General features: G+C 47.5%; 2 protein-coding genes across 3 annotated transcripts; both read right to left on the reverse strand.

Moving 5' to 3' along the window:
- Window positions 1-625: 625 nt before the first annotated feature.
- LOC120659620 (DDT domain-containing protein DDR4-like) lies at window positions 626-7,527 on the reverse strand. 2 transcript variants are annotated; one of them, XM_039937820.1, is made up of 13 exons: window positions 7,009-7,527; window positions 6,757-6,867; window positions 6,154-6,240; window positions 6,015-6,052; window positions 5,845-5,926; window positions 5,406-5,512; window positions 5,157-5,334; window positions 3,822-3,914; window positions 3,604-3,730; window positions 2,636-2,678; window positions 2,340-2,552; window positions 1,493-2,264; window positions 626-1,357 (listed from the first exon to the last, which is right to left on the reverse strand). In XM_039937820.1, exons 1-12 carry the CDS (start codon window positions 7,468-7,470, stop codon window positions 1,496-1,498), a joined length of 2,310 nt encoding a protein of 769 aa, XP_039793754.1. In that variant the 5' UTR covers window positions 7,471-7,527; the 3' UTR covers window positions 626-1,357; window positions 1,493-1,495. The 2 variants fall into 2 exon arrangements, with proteins under 2 accessions (XP_039793754.1, XP_039793753.1); XM_039937819.1 differs by having other exon boundaries at window positions 626-2,264.
- Window positions 7,528-9,475: 1,948 nt separating this feature from the next.
- On the reverse strand, window positions 9,476-12,705 carry LOC120659621 (transcription factor BHLH094-like). The gene is made up of 6 exons (XM_039937821.1): window positions 12,283-12,705; window positions 11,233-11,436; window positions 10,965-11,030; window positions 10,752-10,820; window positions 10,608-10,679; window positions 9,476-9,929 (listed from the first exon to the last, which is right to left on the reverse strand). Exons 1-6 carry the CDS (start codon window positions 12,541-12,543, stop codon window positions 9,792-9,794), a joined length of 810 nt encoding a protein of 269 aa, XP_039793755.1. The 5' UTR covers window positions 12,544-12,705; the 3' UTR covers window positions 9,476-9,791.
- Between the last annotated feature and the right edge of the window lie 9,227 nt (window positions 12,706-21,932).

Here is a 21,932-nt window from a genome sequence, read left to right on the forward strand (position 1 = left end):
TCCCCATCAAAAAATTTCAACGAAATAGTGTTGTTTCCTCTACTGAGAGGGTGTTTAGTTCATGAAAATTTTTGGGTTTGGGTATTGTAGCACTTTTGTTGTTATTTAGTAATTAATATATAATTATAGACTAATTAGACTTAAAAGATTCATCTCGTCATTTCCAATTGAACTGTATAGTTGGTTATTTTTTTCGACTGCATTTAATACTATATGCATGTGTTCGAAAATTCGATGTGATGGAAAATTTTGAAATTTTTTGGAAACTAAACATGGCTTGATGATATTTGTAGTCCTACATGTTTAGATTGATCTTGTGCACGATCATAAAGCCTCCTTGTTTTAGCTTGGGATTCTAAAAGCAGCTTGCAAAGCCAGATTGTGTAAAGCATAGCGAGTAAATACATGCGACACAATTTGGCAACAGCAGATGAAGAGTTTTGTAGTTGAATTATGAAATCTTGGAAAGCTGGGTGTTAAAATCTGAGGTTAAAAGCTGGTTGCTAATTTCAGCCCAGGAATTATTAAAGCAAGAAACCATGATCTCCAGCTTAATAAAAGAAAACGGTTCTGTAAAATTTAGATAACCTTGCCCAAAATAAAAAAAATGAACACACAGCTCTTATTTGTCGTTGGAGCCAATGGTTGTAGACAGGCCGAAATATGGCATTAACTATACAGTACAGATGAATCTTACAAGCGACCAAACATTTCACACCATGTTGTAGTTCTAAATGAAACTCTTTAAAGTTATTGATGTTGCATAACCTCACAGTTGCCGTCACAACAAACCATGCACAAAGGGCAACTCCAAATTTTTGAGGTCATATGTCATTCTCCAGGCCAGCAATACAGTTTAATGGATGCATCCAAAGGCAACATCAGCTTAATACATGCAGTACCTCCTCCCACCTAGGGCGAATGAGAAGAGCCGATGCATCAGAGTGGGACAGTTCAAAGTCAACTACACAGGTGACCAAACAAATCAGGATGTCAGATATAGATACAGAACTAATCCTGTTCAATCTTAAAGCTACAATCTACATGTGGAAAAAGTTTCACGAATGCCGATGGACCGCACTCAGTGTACAAGATTTCCTCCATATTCTCATGGACATCATCAAGTGCCTAAAACTAAATAAAAGGAGGCAATGAATTTATAGCCTACAGAACTGGCCGCATTGCAGCATCAATCAGTCTGGCCATAATACAGCGGCAGTCAATTGATGCGCGCCCTTCATGTAGTGTACATAATCGAAAGCAAAACTTCCCCATGGCCTCCAAGTATGAAATAACACTCGGATAACATTTGAAGAAGCTCAAACCCACTTCCAGTGGAACCTCGCCTCTCCTGCTACTGCAAATCAATGAAGCTATCAGCTCAAACCACCAATATATAGTCGAACCATTCATCACAAGCCCATTGATCTGTCCATACTCGGAAGTCGGAATACTGGCCACCAGCATTCAAATGTATCAAAAAAAAACTTACTTCCTAACTGTTATCCATGTCATCTTTCACTGTCAGACTTGGCCCATCATCAAAGCCACCTCCAGGTGCGAGCTCATTTAGATCTAGGAATGTTCTCCCTACACTTCCACTTTCCCTGCTGGGAGCATCCATCTTCTCTACAGCCTGCTGTTGTTGCTGCTCCTCATCTGGTTCTACTTTATTTTCTGCTACAGCATGGTCCTCTTCCATTTTATCATTCACATTATTACCGTTTTGCTCATCAGGACTATCGTCCTCTTCTTCCTCCTCTTGCTCCTGACTTGACGTTGAGAGTTCCATATCATTCTCTGCATCAGAGCCAGCATCAGGATCTGATGCATCTGATTTCCTTGCCTTTCCAGCCTCTGTATCCGAGTCCGAAAAATCGTATTGCCGATAGTTAATACGAGGACGAGAAGAACGCTTGCTGCGCCTGAGACCGCTCTGGATTTCATCAACAGATCTCAGTTTGGTACCGCGTCGGCCGCGTGCTTCCAATTTTTTATGCCTTTGTGGCTCCTCAATATCTTCACTGGTACTCAACGAATATTCCTCTTCTTCATCATCATCGTCAGCATCTTCTTCCAACCGGAACTCTTCATCCTCTTCAGAAGCACTTGATGCCTTCTGCTGTTTGCGACTTCTAAGGTATTCCTCATCATACACTGCCTCTCCCATGATATCATCATCACTGTCAAAGTTTGGATCAATATCTGAGACAGCCTCAACAAAATCTTGTGTGTATCTCTGAGATCTTTTCCTCCGCCGATTGCTGTGACACAAAACACAAATGCTCATGATCGATTATTATAAGGAAATGAAATACACCACATGCTAAGACAGGTACCTGCGATCGAGTGCCTCATTTTCTTGTTCACCTTCACTGTCTTGGTAGTCATCCGACTTCGAAGAATTTCCATCAAATGAATCGTTGGCTGTTGGTGAGGGACCATTTAACTTACCATTGCTCCCTGCCTCTGATCTCAGAGGAAGCACCCTTCTATTGGTGGTGGTAGTAGTAGTAGTAGTGACAGGCTCAGCTGAGTTCTCTTCTCTTTTCCTGTACAGGAATGCAAGAGATTATTACACTAGCACATATATTCCTTCTAAATAAGACATATCAAGGAGAAATCATTTGCTTACTTTGTAATTTTGATGGCTTCATTTATTGAGCGATCAAAATCATCTACATTTGTAAACAAAGTCAAACCTTGTAACTAGACAGGTGGTAAAACTAACCAAATAATTAAAAGATTAGACTGAAAAAGGCATATTTTCATCATCAAAGTCTTTTGCATTGTAAAAAAAAACGTCAAATCTTGTAACTACACTGATGGTGAAACTAACCAAATAATTAAATTATTAGACTGAAAAGGTTTCCAATCATCACAAACACAAGTGTATGCGCAAAGTGGCAAAGATTCGGAAAATGGAAATTTTCAACTGTCCACCAGACCACCACATCCCCATATGGTTTGAATTTAATTTCGGAGCTAGTTACTGCAATCACTGTTGGAAGTTAACTAATGTAGATAATTTCGTAACAAACCCAACAAGAACTTAGCTGAAAGTTGGGCCAACATATTTAGACTAAAAATCATCTTTTCTTTTTTTTTCTTTCAGTAGTTAAACATATGCTAATGAATGCATTTTAGTGCAAATTTATTTCCCAGCACAAGCAGGATTTAGATAAGTACACTACCAAGGGACGTGCCACTGAAATACCTACATATTTCATAAGATCAGTCCAAACTTAAATTGCAGCCTTCCTATTTAATCGATATAGGTCAGGATGACATGGATACACTTAAAGTCAAGCTTTCTTATAGTGATTTGCATTTACGCTACCATTATGACATCACGTATGCTGTTAACTTCTTAAGAACAAAGGGCTCACACTAACAAGAGACTATACTCAGGAAGCCGATAAGGGCATTGATATAGTTAACAATGAAACAAGGACGAAAATGTTTTGGATATCCAACCAAGAGAATAACTAAGGGATGTTATTCAGATATCCATTACTAACTAAGATGTTAAATTCAAAAATACTACCCAGTGTGAACTGAGAAATTCGACCCCCAAAGGCTTAATTCAGTACTGAAGCTTACCAAATGTATAAGTCACAGGCTTTCTATCACGAAGAGAGCGGCCAGTGGTGTGTCCATCTGATGTCATCAAGTAGCTATCAAGAAGGAGGGCTTCTCTCTGCTGCTTTTTGAGCAACCTCTCTTTCTTCTGCGTGAATCACAAACAGTTGATTAACAGGCTAAAAAATCAATCATCTAGCAATACAAAGCCATCAGGCTGAGGTGAACAAGCCACGCACTTTGTGGATCTTTTCTATCTCCGGAAGATATTCGATCTTCAGCTTCTTTCCAAGGGACACCTCTGTCCTGTTCCGGCTTGAAAAGAGTTTTTCCTAAACGGCAAAGGACATGAAAGAAGCTAAATCAATAAACATCAATGTAAACACATAAGAATGAAAATAGATGGTAACAAAGCAATGGTACCATCTGATTAATATCTCATGCCCGCATTTTATTCCAAGTAAACTATATTCTTTTTCAATCATAGAAGCTAGCCAACAGATGGTTACAACTTACAAGGGCACTATGCAAATATTGACACGTTATTTAGATGTTGACACATGGGTTGCAGGATAGGAGTATAGGACTTGGCTGACACAATCATGCTATTTAAAACATATGCACTGTGCAGACAATAAAACTACAGATGGCACAATGAGGCATGGTTATAATAACCTTACGTAAATTCAATTATTATGGGAACACTTAGAAAGGTCATGTACCCTGGCCACCTTGAGATGCTAATAATGTGCTGTTTACCAGTCAGCTCAAAACTTTTCCCTTTTTTATCTTGCATGAGTGGTTGGAACTTATGTAATTCTGTTGCTGAAGAAATGAAATCTGGGTTATCTTGTAAAGGAAAGGACAAATCTGGATTATCTTGTGTTCAGCAAAAATTGTTGCACATGAAAAATAAAAAGGCACTAGTTAAACAAAAGTGGGGAAATGTGGTGGGTCCAAACCTACAACAAGTAGCATTCCACGTTGTGCATGGTAGCACAACATGTAGACAAAAGATGTCTAGAAAAATGCTAAAGCAGGGACTGATAATATATATATACACTGAGAAAAAAATGCTCTAGTTCAACATAACAAAAGAGAAATAAAAAAAGGAAAATTATAGTAAAACAATCAAACACATTTTATTCAATTGTGGTTTTGTCACTGAATCATCTTATTAATGCTTATGCGGATCAATTCAAATATGAATTTTGGCTGGCACACCAAGTTCTACGTCCACCATCATTCCCTCTATTTTGGGACAGAAAGTTCTTTGCCATCTCCAAGAGCCAAATCACAAATTGGTACAAACAAACTAAAGGAAGAAACCTCATTTCTGTGGACATCTAAGTGTAAACTATCGCCCATAGCTATTTTGAAATGATAGAACAAAACCCGATTCACAATCCTCATTGCTGTATATAATTCGCTACATATTTCATGATGAAATTACAATACATTATTAGCACATGAACAATCAACATAACTATATTTTTATAATTATAACAGGAGGGAATGGCACTTAATAATTCACTGTGGGGGCAGACATGAGAAGCTGAAAATTCAAAACTTACTGCAACATCATCAAACTCATCAAAGCTTGATGCGACAGTTTCCCACTGATAGGACATAACTGAAATAGCTGAAGATCCTCCTTTTCCCCTGGATCTCTTTCCTGGCTCCTTCTTAATCTGTTCCACCCGTCTAATCTCACGATACAATCTATGTCCAAGAATCTCATCGTCTTCATACCTGTTTTGCATGCCTCTGCACGAAATTAAAACCAAGAAATTCTTTCGATCAAGATAAATAAGTCTACGCACCAGTATGAGATTCCAAGGGAATCTCCACCAATCCGCACTTTGCGAAAGGTAGATAGGTCATGACCATTCTTGAGGGAACTGTCAATGAAGTTCCGTATATCCTCTTGCTGCAAAATTATACTTGATAGTCAAGTAAGTTATCAAAAAATAACTTGCAGCTAATGTCAAAGAAAAATTGCAACCTATTTCCACACACATACAATCAGCATCTTCTCTTTAAAATTAAGTTCATACCTAACAGCGTTTGAAAACGCTGCAAGTGTGTTTATATTTACCCACTATAAGGAAACAAGCTTTCCAAATAACTGAATATCAATGCTGGGGCTAAAGTAATAAACTTAAATTGATATACACAATTAGGACTGTATACTACACCACAAGAAGTGAGGCAAGAGTAACAAGCAGAAAGGCTAAAACGTTGATTCTTGACAAAACTTACCTCAACACGAATATCGCATATTGCTTTCAAGATTACTAAACGAGTCGCTGGTTCTAGTGTTTTGTACGTTTCAATTTCAGTTCTGCGAGATGAAACCATTGGAAAAAAAAATCATCATTATGAAATTACAGAGTAAGGATTAATACAGCATGTCTTGTTGCCGAACTAACCCATGGGATGCAACTATTGGCAGATCACCTTCTGCAACCTGCAGTTTAGATCCTTATTAGCTTCAACCGAATGGAATACCAGTATACCACTAATCAGATTTGTCCAAAATCGTTTGCAACATGGAATGTAGTCATATACCCAATGCCACCAATCCTTCAGCTTTCTACATAGGACGGTCACCCAGGTTCCACGCCCCATGGCCATGCGAGTAACTGGAGGAATCGACTGCAGGTATGATCAAGCATGAGAATTAAAGACAAATGCTGAATGGCAAACAATGTACCATAAAATGTATTGTCTAAGGGGCTCTAAGCAGGCAGGAGGCCGCTAATAGAGATCTCAACATACATGATCATTGCGGGAATGTTCTCTGATACATAACAAAGTATATTGAGGTCATGAACTTATTGAGCAAGTTACTAAATGACCGTATTGCATGAGCACATGAAGCATAAAAGTGAACAAAAGCATCCATAAATTTAACGCAGCATCGAAACTCTAAACTTTGACACGCACAGGGAAATTTTAGTTACCAAAGGCAAAGCAAGCAAACTCACCAACAAAACTTCAGTTCTAGCTGGGAAAAGTTAACACATCTTTAATATATTTGATCATGAACTGATGAACAGCGCACAGTGAAAACTACACTAACAGCACGAGCGCACACACCCAACCCACACGCACAGGAAGATAGATGAATAGGGCAAACAGCTTCAAACAACTGAACAACAAGGAGCTCACCTTTAGCAGCGGCATGTGCACATCGTCTAGGGTCTCGTTGGGCGTGATAAGTGCCGCCTCAAGGTCCTCCGCCGTGAACTCCGCTGTGATGTTGAGCAGAGGCCGGAACACCTGCACCAAGCAGCAAAACAGCGCAACAGCAGCGTCAAACCCTAACCATAGCTCCAATGCCCACGGCACGAGATAGAACAAGAGCACGGCGCCGACGAGGGGCCAGGGAGCAGGGGAGCGGTTTATGGGCCGAGCACGCACGTGGAGGAAGTTGAGGACGGAGCCGAGCTCCCACATGCAGCGGAGCTGCCAGCGGGGCAGCTCCGCGGGCGCCTCGGGCTCCGACACGAGCGGCGTGACCACGCGGCATTGCGGCGTGTCGTCGGCGCCCGCCGCCGCCGCCGCGGCGCGCCGGCGCGGCCGCTCGGGCGGCGGCGGGGGCGGGGGCTTGGGCTTGCTGTTGCACGCGCGGGGAAGGCGCGTCTTCCGCGGGGCCGGCTGCTCCTCCTCCGCCGGCGGCGCCGCCCGCTTCCCCGCCTTCCCCGGCGGCGCCTCCGCTCCCTCCTCCTCCTCCTCCCGCTTCTCCGGGGAGGCGGGAGAAGCGCCGTCGCTGGCGCCGCCGGCGTCGGGCATGGGGTGATCAGATCGGGGATCTGCGCCGGGGCTAGGGTTAGGGTTTGGGTCGGAGCCGGGGTAAGCGGTGCTCGGGGAGGCGGAGGCCATGGGAGGGGAGCAGAGGTGGAGGAAGGGTAAAAATGGGATTCCGCGTGGTAGGGGTGAGAAGAGAAGGGCAGGATGGGAAAGGCGACCCGGGGGGCGTGGTGGCGTCAAGCCCGTCAACGTGAAGAATTGGGGTTCGGCCGGGGCTCGTTGGGGTTGGCCCGTTGGCCGTTGGGGCTAGTTGGGGTTGGGTTGGGTTTTGTGACTTTCTTCTTCTTTTTTTAGACTATTGTTACTTTCTCGGTCCTAAAATAAATTATTTTAAGATTTAAAATTTATCCTTAAAAAATAATATTTAAAAAGTCGATCTGCATGTAAGAATTAACTGTAGTCAAATATGGCATATATGTAATAAATAAAGACAAATATGGTCATTTTACCTTCTTATCTATCTTAGAATTAGAATTTATAGAATGACTTGTATTTTGGGATTGAGGGTGTATGTTGAAAGCAGAATGGAAACACAATACGGTAACCTATGTTTCGGAGAAAAAACTTTGAAATCTTTGGTAACAAGCATAGTGAATCCTATAAGAGCATGTTTAATAGTCACGTCCGCTCCTCGCCAGCTGCGGGCGATGAGGCATGCACCAGAGGGAGCGGGTCCCGCTGTCTTCAATGCAAAGATTCTTGCCCACCCAATTGCAAAGATTCTTGCCCAGACGCCGGTTCGCTTCTCTCTCTTTGTTTCTCTCTCCTCCACGTAGATATGAGCCGGCTATCTGCCCATCATAATACTTGCTATAAGGTGGAAGGAATGGATGGTGACAAACAATATTTCGTGGCATTCGATGTTGCATAAAAGTAACCTTAAACAATAAATGCTAGAGCCAAAGCCATTTGTCGAGGTGCACCTTAGGAGGTAAACTTTAAGGTGAGCTTTAAGCTTAAGGTGTGATCTTAAGAAGTAAAAAGTTATTTTTTTTCTCTCTCACCTTCCTCCCCTCTCACCAGCAAAGGATGTGGTGGGGTCCCTATATATTGCGGCAACCTTTAAGCATTGTGGCAGGAGAAACAGTTGTTTCCATCTGACACAATATTCTTTCTTAAGGTCATCTCAAAATATGGAGCTACTCTAAGGTTAACAAGAAGGTTGTCCATTCAAGATCCACTTTTGGTATAAAGTTATTGTAAGGTAGTGGTAGTCTAAGACGAGCATGGTCAATAGGGAGTGTGTCACCGACTGACCGACATGACAATTGCAGCGGTAGTAGCACATCATTCGTAGGGTTATTTTTTAAACCATTGTGGGTCGTTGCACACTAAGTATGTAGCCTTCTGATTTGTATTTTTTTTCAATCCACAAATAGCTTTGCAAAACTTTCTTTGGCCAAAATCACGCTCAGTTGCAGTCTATGGCATCTTAGCTGAAAACTAGTCTCCAATCCAGTCTCCTTCCACACGGCGAGGAAGCATCGGCAGTTCGGAGCTCTTCCTTGCATCTGCAGCTCGGCGCACTAAGGTTTCGGCCCCACGCGGTCCTGGCCACAACTCACAAGGCTCCACGAAAGGCGCCGGATCCACCCAGCTCGAACAGCTGCGGCAGCAACCGCGAGAACGACTCGGCAGGTGCGCCTTTCCGGCCAGTCAAAAAGGGGATCAGACATCGCAGAGGAACTTGGCTTTGCGGTTGTGGCTTTCAGTTCACGGATGGGATGAGAATCAGATGCCACCGCATCTGACCATCATGGAACACTGAACATTTGATAAAGCACTTACCGGCCGGGCGAGTTCAGTAAACAGAAACGACTTGGCAGGAAAAAAAATCACTACACGTTTGTCTTTTGATCTTCCTTCTGACCTTGACATCACGAGTATCTTTGGCAGTGAACCATCACCAGATGTTCATGAGCAACTCACCAAAAGGAAACCACAAGCAGAGGGAAAGTAGGCTCGAAAATCGCTCTGTGCAAACCTAGTGTCCTCACAAGCAATAGATCAGCTTTGCCCAAAACCAAACAGCAGGATAACCAGCAACCGTAAGGCAACCACACATAGCCAAACAACATACAAAGCGATACAGCAGAATTTCCATCTTTTCTTGTACCAATCTGAGCTACATAAGTTTCCTGGGATACATCATATATGAATTGTCGCAAAATCCGTACACAGAAGCAGATGGAAGTAATGAAAGACAGACTTGCTCCCAGACGAACGTGGAATGCATCTACAGCACTATGCCCCCAAATTAGGGGGAAAAAAGAACTTTGGCGACATGATAACCAGGAAAATGAATGAAACCTAGCACCGTGGACATTGATTGACCCCTGCACTATTTATTAGCTACGACAAGAAATTTTGTTTTGTCAATTTCCTTGTTTTATTCATGTCACTCTTTCATATGCACCGCCAATCTGCATGTGAAGCCAATCCGATGTCAAGGCCTGAGGGTATTCCCTTGGTGTTTGTGGATCGAATGTCAGACCAGAAGCTGTATTATATGGTGGAGCTGGAGCACCAAACTGCAAGAACGTGGCACTAGTGAACCTTACTGAACCTTTGTGTTAGCTCGAAGGCCCATTCAACAGAAGACTAAGTACAAGCATAAAACTCAAAGAAACTAGCGTGCCATTTCAATATTGTACTGGTCCTAGAATCTAAATTTTTAAGCACCTGCTCGTCACACATTTAATATTTTACCAAAATTTATGACCTTGTTGCTATGTAGCAATAATAAACCTGAAAAACAATGCAATAAAATGGGATGGCAGCTAAGTTATAAACATTTGGTTTGAGAAAAGCACAATGTTATTACTTTTATTTCAGTTACGAATTGTGCACAATCATGTAGGAACATGTCATGACCAAAACAGTTTTGAATGGTTCCCACAGATCATCAAATGAATTTAAAATAATAAAGAGTGCAAAGCTTCGAAATCAGAAGAAGAAAAAATCAATATTTTTCTACATACTGAAGTTTTACCGATAATTAGAGTGATACAGCTTGAGATACCTACCATAGTTGCAGTACATGGAAAATGCAAACATGGGCAAACAAGGTCAGGTTACTTTGAGCTGATATGGCTGTGTGTGCAGAAAACAAGATGTGTGTTGGACTGTTGGTTTTCTGTACCTATTTTTTTTTTATCAAGGATCCAGGAAGTGGAAGCTATGGTTTAGTTACTCATGAATAAACTTACATCTTTAGATGGAAAAGATACAGTTGCATTGTTCATATGGGCATTAACCGCCTCAAGCTTCATGGATAAAAACTGCAGAGAACAGGTAAATTAGCATATTCCACATATACAAGACAATTTCACATGAGACAGGAAACCACATACCTCCACTTGACACTGTAAAGACTGGATATAATTTATTATCTCATCAAGGACTGATGCTTTCCCGATAACCTGACAAATGGAAAAAAATTAATGTTTCCAATAGAAGCTTTCGCTGTGAAAAAAAAGGATTCTGAGAGTAGAAAGAACATGATAATTGAGAACTGAAAGTATGACAGCACAAAATTTGAATCCGTAGGGTAATTCAACATGTACCTTATTGCATCCAGGGACAAGATCTTGAAGAACTTTCATCCGTTCACTTATTTTCTTTCGCCGTGCCTATCAGTTCACATGCATTGAGTTGATCTGGTCATTAACTTGAAATTTTGAATAACTAGAAATTTTCCTAAAGGTTATAACAACAGGTGTGCATTTAATACTTTGTCGCTACTATCATAGTTCAGTGAGAAAATATTAAACCAGTTATTGAAAACATCTGTAAGTACAGGGTGAAAAGATAATCAGAGTAGTAAGATCTTACTCTTTCTGCAAGGCTATGACTGTCCGTTGCTTGACCTCTCCTAGCCCTCACATGTATGTAGTCTTGTTTCGGTGGCTCTTGAGGTGCAGGTTTTTTATCAATGGACTTGCTAGCATTCCCTGAATTTGTTTCAGATTCTGTCCTTATTTTATCATTACTTTCATTTGATGTCATCTTCTTCAAACGTTTTGCTTCTGGGTCGGCCTAAGAAAAAAAAATACACATATGAACCATCCAAACTGAAATACTCATCATTTTACTTTTTACATTTAAAATCCCAAGGAAATTCAGCCCCGACAAATGCTCGGACCATACATGCAACTGCAGAAACAAAGAATGAGAATAATCAAGCATCAAAATTTTCAGGTCAGCTACAGGAAGTTGTAGGAAGACCAAAAGCTACATCAGCACAATGCACGCTGTTGCTCACATGATCAGACAAAACAACAATGCTGCAATGACCTATTTGGCCATGGTTTCAGCTTATTTTGACAGCACCCATCACAATTTCCATATCCGTGACAGCGACATGGACCAATTCGTTTAACTAGAAGCTACAGAGTACATACTACGGCTGCATAAAGTAGCTCATCCTACACTAAACTGAACTCCATTTGAACCAAACGCCCCAGCATCCATATCCCTGCAAACCCGGCGCCACAAATCCCCTGTATATCTACCGACTGGGGACATCATAGAGTACAACCCCCATTCTACATGGCATTGAGGTCGGTGGCTAACCCATCAACCAGCAAGGCAGCAATTCAGTATCCTCAAAGCAGTCGAATCACTTCGACAACTGACTGCGGACCCTGACTTTAGAGTCCTGATACTGCACACCAACTGCGACGCGCCACCGCCGAGCACAAGCAGGGGTAAACCCGACGGCACGGACGAGCAGATCACGGCGGCGCGCTTGCCCGAGCTACAACTCTCACGGCGTCGCAATCCCACTTCCCACAGACTATACCCAACTCCCAGAACCACCAACCCGATACGGATCACAGCCAATGCGGCGCGGGGAGGAAAGGAGAAGAGCCACAGCCCTACCGAGTCTCGGCCGCCGCTGCCGCTACCGGCGGCGGCGGCGGCGGCGCCGGAGGTGGAGGCGAGCCTGGCCGGCTCCTCCTCGGGCGGCGCGTCGCGCTCGCGCCGCGGCCTCCTGCGGCTGGAGCCGCCGCCGGAGCGGCCGCAGTTGCCCAGGTCGGCGGCGGTGACGACGGAAGAGGCCTCGTGTTGGGGGCCGGAAGCGAGGTGGTGGTGCGGCGGCCGCCAGAGCTCGGCGGCCACGGACGAGGCGGCGGGATCCATGCGCCGCCGGCAAAGCTCTGGGGTTCCGGCCGCTCTCGGGAGCAGCGGCGGGCGGCCAGATCGGGGGCGGTGGAGCTGACTGGGCTGGCAGTGGCAGTGGGGAGTGGGCGCGGAATCAGAGGTCAGAGTTGACCACCGGAGGAACCGAGGAAGAGATGCGACGCGATTGCGCTGCGAGTGAGAGAAAATTTTGAAAAACCGGGCTGTATTTAGTTTCGCGAAAAATTTCTAAATTTTTTTACTGAAGCACATCACATCAAATTTACGATATATGTATGAAGTATTAAATATAGTTAAAAAACATAACTAATTGCACAGTTTGATTGTAAATGACGAGACGAATTTTTTAAGACTAATTATTCTATGGTTGGATAATAATTACCAAATAAAACCGAAATATGCTACAACATTTTTTTCACAATTTTGGCGAACTAAGACTGACTTCAACAATGTGATGCAAACTACGGGATGCATTCCTTAGTTTGCCTCACGCACAGTGGATTCGTACCCCACGCAAAATTGGTCGTCTCCAACAATGCGAGGCAAAATCTCCCGCGAAGCAACCGCTGCTCCTCCCTCCTGCCGGCCGCCGGTGCGGACCCGCCCGACCCGCCTCCTCCTCCGCCCCAGCGCGCCTCCTCTGCCGCTACACCCCTCCGTGGCCGCCGCCGTCCAGCCCATCACACACCGCTCCGCGCCCGCCGCCGTCCCGCTCGTTGCCGAGCCGCGCCATTCCTGAGCAGGGGAGCAGGGGAGGCCGACAAAGGGGAGGCCGACAAGGGGACGCCGCCCTCGCCTGCTCGCCGCCGCCATCGAAGCTCGCCAGCGCCCCTCCGGCCCGCTGCACGCCGTGCGCGCCACTATGGGTCTGTGGCCTCGCACCCCACGGGCGCCGCCATCGCACCGCGCGGCGGACGGGAGCCGAGCCGTGACCGCGAACTCCGGCATGGTCACGCGGAGGCCGATACCTGGGCGGCGTGGACGTGCTCGTCGAGCTTGGCGGATCCGGGCTCAGCCGCGCGGGCTCGCCACGACGGCCGGCTCAGCCGCGCGGGCTCCGATCCCTCCTCCTCTGCTGCTCCGGTCCGGCGAGCGTCCCTCCTCCTCCCTCCTCCTCTGCTGCTCCGGTCCGGCGAGCGTCCCTCCTCCTCCCTCCTCTCCGCCAGGCCGCCGCGCAAGGGAAAGGGAGGGAGCAGGGGCGTCGTGGCGGACGGAGCGGACGAGGCGGGCGGACGAATCGACGCGCCGCCGCCGGATCGATGCGCCGCCGCCCCCGGATCGACGCGCCGCCGCCCCCGGATCGATGCGCCGCCTCCGGATCGACGCACCGCCGCCCCCGGATCGACGCGCCGCCCTCGGATCAACGCGCCTCCCCTGCTCCTCCGCTCCCTCCTCTGCTCCTCCGCCACCGCGGCCCTCCCCTGCACCTCTGCTCCACCCGGAGCCGCAAGGCCTCTGCCTGGAGCTCGCGTCGGCTGGAGCCTGGCCGCCGCACCGAGCCGGCGTGGTCCGCGTGGAGGAGGGAGGGAGGGAGAAGACGCTCGCGCCACCACCACCATAGGCCCGCCGTCCGCCCCATGCAGTCCTGCCGCCGCCGCGCACAGCTCTGCTTCACGGCTGCGCACCTCGCCGGTGCTGCAGCCGCCCTTGCCTGCTACCGCCGCGCTGCTACCCGCCGCGGCCGCTGCTTCACCCCGCTGCGCCGCTGCCGCTACTGCAGAGGAGGGGCGGCGGGAGAGCACCGGCCCGGTCCCCGGCGGCCGTGGCCGCGCTGCTCTCCACCCCCGCCGTTTGCCTTCGAGGAGAGAGGGAGTGCATCTTTGCATCTCCTCTCTCTTCGGAAGGCAGTTTGCCTCAGGTTTTGCACGCTCTGTTGGAGGAGGAAACAAGAAGGCATAGTCGCCAGCGGGAGGCAAAAATGATTTTGCCTCCCGCTGTTGGACTCAGTCTAAACACACCCCCGGTGGGGTTTGAGATTCGGGACATTGATTGATGGGGCTAGCTGGCTGGTCGGGATCCATGATCCACCTAGGCTGGGCCGTACCGGATCCGAAGCAAAACCGATTCTCTGGTGGTTAGTTTTCCTGATCTATCTATTTATTCTATCTATATTATAAGAATCCAAAAAAATTGAAATTAGCATTATTAAGATTAACCTAACCTTATTCCCTCACAAATCATCTCTTTAGGCCCACATATCAGCAGAATCTATACTATAAAGATCTAAAAAAATTAAAATTAACATTACTAAAATTAATCTAGTTCTACTCCTCACAAACTATCTAGACGAAGGCTAGAGGCAGACACATTTGGTCGCGCCGGCCAGTACAAATGCCGCCTGGACATCGATTTTTTTGTCCGCCCACCTGTACCCACCCGAAATTTCCGCGCGCACCTCACGGCTGTGTTTAGTTGCAAAATCTTTCTCTCCAAACTTCACTATTCACCTATCACATTAAATCTTTTGTCTCATGCATAGAGTACTAAATGTAGGTAAATAAAAAAACTAATTTCATAGTTTTGATGTACGTTGCGAGACGAATCTTTTGAGCCTAGTTAGCCTATGATAGTATAATATTTACCACAAACAAACGAAAAATGATACAATATACTACAGAATCCGAGGTGACCTTTTTTACCATTTTTTGCGGATCTAAAGCCCACGCTACCTTTCCCTGTGCCCCCGCCCGTCAATTGCCATCACCCCAGCCACCTGCGCCTATGCGCCTGGCCTGCGCGCCGCCTTTGTGAGAGACAAGTAGATCATATATTAATGATGAAGGACTAACTACTATACAAATGGACTAAGAGACAGGTTGTAAGGATCTTTACAACCAACAGCACATTATATTATTAATATCGCTCTAAGAGTTTATGCTAGATAATTAAAGAGAAAGCGAATGGCTCAGCCTTCCAGATGTCCAGTGGCGAAGTTACAGTAAATTGAAGGGGGTGCACTTGCCTTATGGATGAATTAAATTAAGTTACGGAGGTGTAAATATGGTGAAAATTTGAATTTAATCACTGTTTCCCCATTTTTTGGTGCATTAGCATACGCTAAGGCGCTAAATACTATCGCTCTGTTCTGCTGGTTTGTCAGCTAGCAAAACAGCAGTGATTTTCTGTCACCAAATCAGCATCAGCCACCAGTGAGTAGCTAGCCAGCAGTATTTTTCTTTGACAATAAATCAGCACTGGGCCACCCCCGGTTTGGGCTATCGTCGTCGTGACGGCCCGGACGGCAGCGAGAGAGGTCGATGGCTTCCGTCACGAGTGGTTGGGTCAATTACAGGGGCATCCACACCTTCCTCACAGGTTTTGGGCCACCTCATAGGCCGAAAATAGGCTCATCTTCACGACACCCAACAGGCCAACGCACTCCTGGTTTCGTTCAGCCAAGTAGGAGTACCACCGTTTCAAGACGAGATGAAAATGACTTTTTTTTGGAAACCAGGAATTATATTCACTTAAACTTTTGGTAGCTTACATTTCCAAACTTACAAAGGCAACCCTGAAAGAAATACAAAATACATCCATACCCTTGCAAGATACTCCCGGTCAGCCTCGTCGCCAACGATCGAAGCTGCCGCCCGTGAAGCCGACCGCCTTGCCGACGAAGAACAGTAGAGAATTTCAACAGCATCATAAGCAGCACATCAGGGAGACCGACATGCCTTTCGAGCACTGAACGAACAAGCCAATCGAGATGACCAGAGGCCATCACCTCGCCGGCGAACAATGGATCTGGTACCTCAATCACCAACAACCCCGGCTCGCTGGACGACGAGATTCTCAGAAGGGAAAAGAAACCACCAGAAGCAGTGGTACACAGATCCCAACCCAGCTTCTCCGCGAGTTGGTAGGCAAACCTCCCAAATCTGCCGCCGGCGACAACATAGACTTGGAAGGGACAAAAGCTGGCAGTTCCATCGACGACCACCGCAGCCCCGTGCGCAGCGCACCTCACGCCACCGGAAGACCACTGGAGCTCGCCACCAGGACCGCCGCCACAAACCCGCAAGGCCCTCTGCAGGCACGAAAATCAGCCGAGCACGGAGGCGAGGAAGGGACAGAACCTGACGATTCCGCCGCTCAGTGTGTCGGGGAAGCCGCCGGAGATGTTGGAGAAGCCCACGCCGAAGCCCATGGAGTTGACCTCTCCGCACCTCCAGCGCCGCAGCCTGGAGCAGCAGTAGCGCAGGGAGACGAACCCACACCTCATCGGTGTGGTCAAACCTAACCCTAATCTACCTAATACAAGCCTAATAGATAAGGGTATGTACAACGGCTGCCGAATCCGTGGATCCCCACCCCCTCCAATGGCGTCTAGGCCATCGGAGGCGGGAAGAACCCGTCGGATTTGGCGCCGGATTTACAATCGCCCTCGGTTCACCCTATTTACTGTAGAGAGGGGAAAGGAGGAGTCGAGAAGGAGGTCTGGTCTAGACGAGATGAAAATGGCTAATTGGCTATGGTCGGTATAGATGGCCATCCGGGCCACCCGGCCCGGGCCCGTGCTTGGCCCGACCCTTCGGGCCTACCGTGTCGTGCCTCTTTGGGCCACGTGCCCCGTGGTCAGCCCAGGCCCGGCACTATGGGCCGTTTTTCAGGCCATGCCAGCCCAGGAAGCCCGGCCCTAGGTAACGGGCCGTGCTGACCCACAGCCCGTGACACTCAAAACACCATTCTCAAATTCAAATTTCATATAGATGACACATATCTCATCAAAATTACAGAAATTATCAAATTAAACAAACCAAAGAACAAAGATCACAAGTACACATCAAAATTACAGAAATGAACCAGAGCAAAGATCAAAGATCACAAGTACCCAACATTCACAAATGACAGAAAATATAGATAAAATATGAGCTGTTTGTGCAATGTTGCCTCATTAAAAACCTTTGTAGGTAAAACTCACCCTTGTGAGAAACCCTACAAAGGAAAAAAGAGTGCAGCCAGCTCTTTAATTAAACCATAGTCTTAGTGTCTTACAAACCATAGTCCAAGTCCAACACATACAGCACAAAGTGCACACTCACTCACTGTCTCACAAAAGTCACTCATTCACTCAGTCTCACAAAAGCCACTCTCACTCTGTCACTCACTAAGTCCCAACAGTGCTTCCTTCTTCTTCATGAAGGTAGAGATTCTCAAAGGCCTCCTCCAACTCTGGGTTGTCAACAGCATGTTGTTGTCTTGTTTCTCCCAACTCCCAGTCCTTTATCAGTGCTAGCATCTCGATGTTCACTGGTAACAAGCGCCGCCGCCGCTCTTCAATTATTCTACCTGTCAAACTAAAAGAAGACTCGGAGGAGACAGTGGAAACTGGAACAGACATGATATCCCTTGCCATTATAGATACAATTGGAAATGTTAGCTTGTGGTCACGCCACCAGAGAAGTATATCAAAATCATCCTCATAAGCAGTGACATTGTCACTGTCTAAGTAAGCTGACAGCTCACAAATAGAACCAGATGAAGGGGAAGCAGAGACAGGGGAAGGAGAAGGGCCAACAACACCTGAACCATGGCCTCCAAAGATTTTGCCCCATGCCTGCCTTTTCTTACCTGTATGACTTGCTGGTTGTGGTGCCCTTTGAGACCTAGCTGCACCAAACTTTCTCTCATATTTGTTAAGCAGTTTATACAACTCAGTTTTGACATCAGCATAATAAGACATGTAATCAGTGCCAGTGCATTCACCAAGTAATTGCAACACATTAAAGAAACCCCTCATCTTAGCTCTTGGATCAAGAATGAATGCATATGAATATAACAGTGGTATGTGCTGCCAATATTTAAGGAATTTAAGCATCATAGGATATACAATATTTCTTAGATTGTGTTCTCTTTCAGATGCATGCAAATGTGAAGCAATTTCAAGAACATGGTGCAGAATTAATGGACTAGTTGGATAGTACACACCAGATAGAACAATAGTAGAGTCATGAAATAATTCCAGAAACTCCAATATCTTACCAGCAACACACTAGTGATTAGTACTCAACAATGATGAACCATAATTGGAGTTAATGAACACAGTAAAGACTTGTCCGTAAGGAAGCAGGTGTTTAAGCATAAGGTATGTACTATTCCATCTAACATCCATATCCAATGCAAACTTTCTAGGCCTAACACCTTGAGCCACACATTAGTTTTTAAACATAGCAATGCTTTGATTAGAGGAATTTAAGAAGTTGATTGCAGTTCTGAAATCCTCCAAATAAGGTTTCAATCGTTTTAAACCAGATTTCACAATCAAATTAATGATATGACAAGCACACCTTTGATGCACAAGACTATAAGTACGGTTACTTGGATCCTGAGGCTCAGGTGAAGGATCAGGGCCCAAGTAACTAGCAAACAGTGGTGTCAATACATTCATAGCCTTAGAATTAGATGAAGCATTGTCTAGAGTTATAGAGAAAACCTTATCAGTCAGACCAAACTCATCAACAACAGCAGTAATTCTTTCAGCAATATTTTCACTAGTGTGTTTCACCTCAATCAATCTAAGGCCTATAATCTTTTTCTGTAACTCCCAATCAGCATTCACATAGTGAGCAACAATAGAAATGTAGTCCTCTTTTGCATTACCAGACCAAATGTCTGAAGTCAATGCAACAGAGGAAGCAGCAGGCAACACAGATTTCTTAAGAATATCACGATGTTCATTAAAAAGCTTACCAAGATCTCTAGTAGTACTCTGTCTAGATACCTTAGTAAACCTGGGGTTATGAGCACGAACAATGTACTCTTCCCAGGCCTGTGTCTGACCAATACCCGAAGGAAGATCAAGCCTAGCAATTAACCGGCACAACTCAGTTCTAGCAACAGTAGGGCTGTACTCCCAGTTTTGAACAGAACCATCAGGATTAAAAGCAAGCCTGGCCTGAACCTTAGCAGCTCAATCAGCCTTAGCAACACAGGATTTTTTATGCCTAAGCAAATGGCCAGTGCCACCAGTAGATCTGGCACTCAAAGTACCCTTGCAAATTTTACACCTAGCTTTAGTGCAAGTACACTTACCATTGACATCCTCATACACCTCATCAAAGGTAGCCCAGATAGAGAATTTGCACTTACTAGCAGTTGAAGTACTAGGAGTCGTGCTGTTGGAGATGGAGGCGACCATGGTCCTCGTCGGCCCATCACCGCCATCGCCGTCGTCCAGATTGAAGGGCTTTCCGGCGTCCATACCGAACAAGGCAGCAGCATCCTCAACGAGGTTGTCCTCGTCATCGGGGGCCAGCCCAGCCGCGATCAAGTCATCGTTGCTTGTCACCAGACCACCGTCGGCCATGGTGACCTCAGCCATGGTGGCCTCTCCTGCACTATTCCTCAACAGTGCGGGTGGCCGCCGGCGTCGTACTAAGCCGCAGCTAGAGGACGACGCATCGGCTACCGACCTGCGCAAGGAAGAAGAGGAATAAGGGTTAGATTAGAACTTAGGGTTAGGGTTACATAAAGAGAGTTAGGGTTAGGGGCATACCTGCGCATCCGGAGCCCGGTGCCGGAGACGATGACCACGAAGACGAATCACAACGACAACCGGATTAGAAGGACGACGAGCTGCGGAGGAGGGACTAACAAGTACACGAACTCACATATTCACAGCGAGAGGAGAGGCCGAGAGGGAGAAGGAAGGGATCAGGGACTCAGGGATGGGGGAGCGTGGAGCGGAGGGCCGCGGATCGATTCACCGGAGTCGGGGAAGACCAGAGAGACGGCGAGATCTAGATCCAGAACCGGAGAGCGAGAGGCGGAGCGACGGGCAACGGCTGGGAGGGGATTAGGGTTAGGGTTGGGAATGGGAGGGGGCGGGGGGGGGGGGGGGGGGGTCCGCCCTTATATGGCCGCGGCGCTGGACCCTGGCTGGGCCGCTGTGGGTAGGGGTGGGCACAATACCCGAAACCCGTACCCGAAAAACCCGAGCCCGAAAAACCCGAACTTTAATTCGGGTTCCAGCCCACTGTACCCAAAATTATTACGGGTAATTCGGGTATCTGCCCACGGTACCCGAATTACCCGAAAAACCCGAACAGAAGGCAAGCCCAAAAATATCATTCATTTCAGCCCACTAAACTTCCAGCCCAGCCCACCAAACCCCTCCTAACCCTAACCTAGGGCAGCTCCCGATCTCGTGCTCCCAACCCCTACGCCGCCGCTGCCCACAGCGCTGCAACCACCCCACCCCGGCCGCTGCCCGCCGCCCTCCTCGCCGGCTCACCCAACGACGACGCGTCGCCCCCGCCCCACCTCCACCCCCGCCGGCCGCCCATGCAGTTCTGCACCGCCGTCCGCCCTAGCCCCACCCTCGCCGGCCGCCGCCACCCACTGCGATGCACCCACCTCACCCCGGCCACCGCCATCCTCACTCCTCGCCGGCTTGCCCCTCGAAGACGCGACGCCCCCGCCCCGCCTCCACCCCCGCTGGCTGCCGGTGTAGGCGGCACCGCCGTCCGCCCCCGCCCCGCCCTCGCCGGCCGCTGCCGCCCTTCTACGCCCTCATCCCCGCCACCACCCCCACCGGTGGTGCAGTCGGTGTCACGCCACCGCCTCCCTCGCCAATCTCCGCACGCTGGGCGAGCCACCACCGTGGGAGCGCCTAGGCAGAGCCGCCGCCACCGCTCAAGCTGCGACACAGGCACACAACTGCTTTGGGTAATACGGGTATGCCCGAACTCGAACCCGAATTTTTGGGTACCCGAAATGTCGGGTTTTCATTTTTTTTGGGCAAATTTCGGGTGTCAAATTTCAAAACCGACCCGAAATTTTCGGGCTACCCGAATGCCCACCCATAGCCATGGGCTGCCGGGTGAGAGGGAGGGGTCGAGCCCCTATCGGGCCGACCGTTGAAGTCGGGCCGTGCCGGGTTGGCCCATGTGCCTGGGGTCAGGCCTAAGCACGGCCTGCTAACCCGTGCCGTGCCAGCCCAGGCCCACAGACTATCGGGACGTGTCGGGCTTGGGCCGGGCCAAAATAACGGGTCGTGGGCCAGGCCTTCGTGCCTCGGGCTGCATGGACAACTTTAATGGTCGGTACAACAATGTTGCTTCGAGTGCACGTTCAGCGATAGAACAAGCTCATAGCCCGCAAAAATGCAAGATGACATTTCAATTCTAGTTACAACATTTATTTATTTATTACACAGAGTTGCCGGCTGTCGCGGCGACGGCGACTAATCAGCTGGGCGAGAACCGGTCGAGCAGTAGGTAAACTGTGGTGTCGGACATGGCGCCGCCGCACCTCCCAACATCCTCCTCCGCCGCCGCCTTCTTTCCCCGGCCGCGCGCGCACTGCCGATGTCGTCGTCTTCTCGCCTCCCAGCTTCTTCTTCTTTTGCTGCTGCTGGTGGTGGCGTGGCCGCGGGTCGCTGTGGCCGG

This window comes from Panicum virgatum, chromosome 2N (genome assembly GCF_016808335.1).
Source record: "Panicum virgatum strain AP13 chromosome 2N, P.virgatum_v5, whole genome shotgun sequence".
Taxonomy (NCBI): Eukaryota; Viridiplantae; Streptophyta; class Magnoliopsida; order Poales; family Poaceae; genus Panicum; species Panicum virgatum.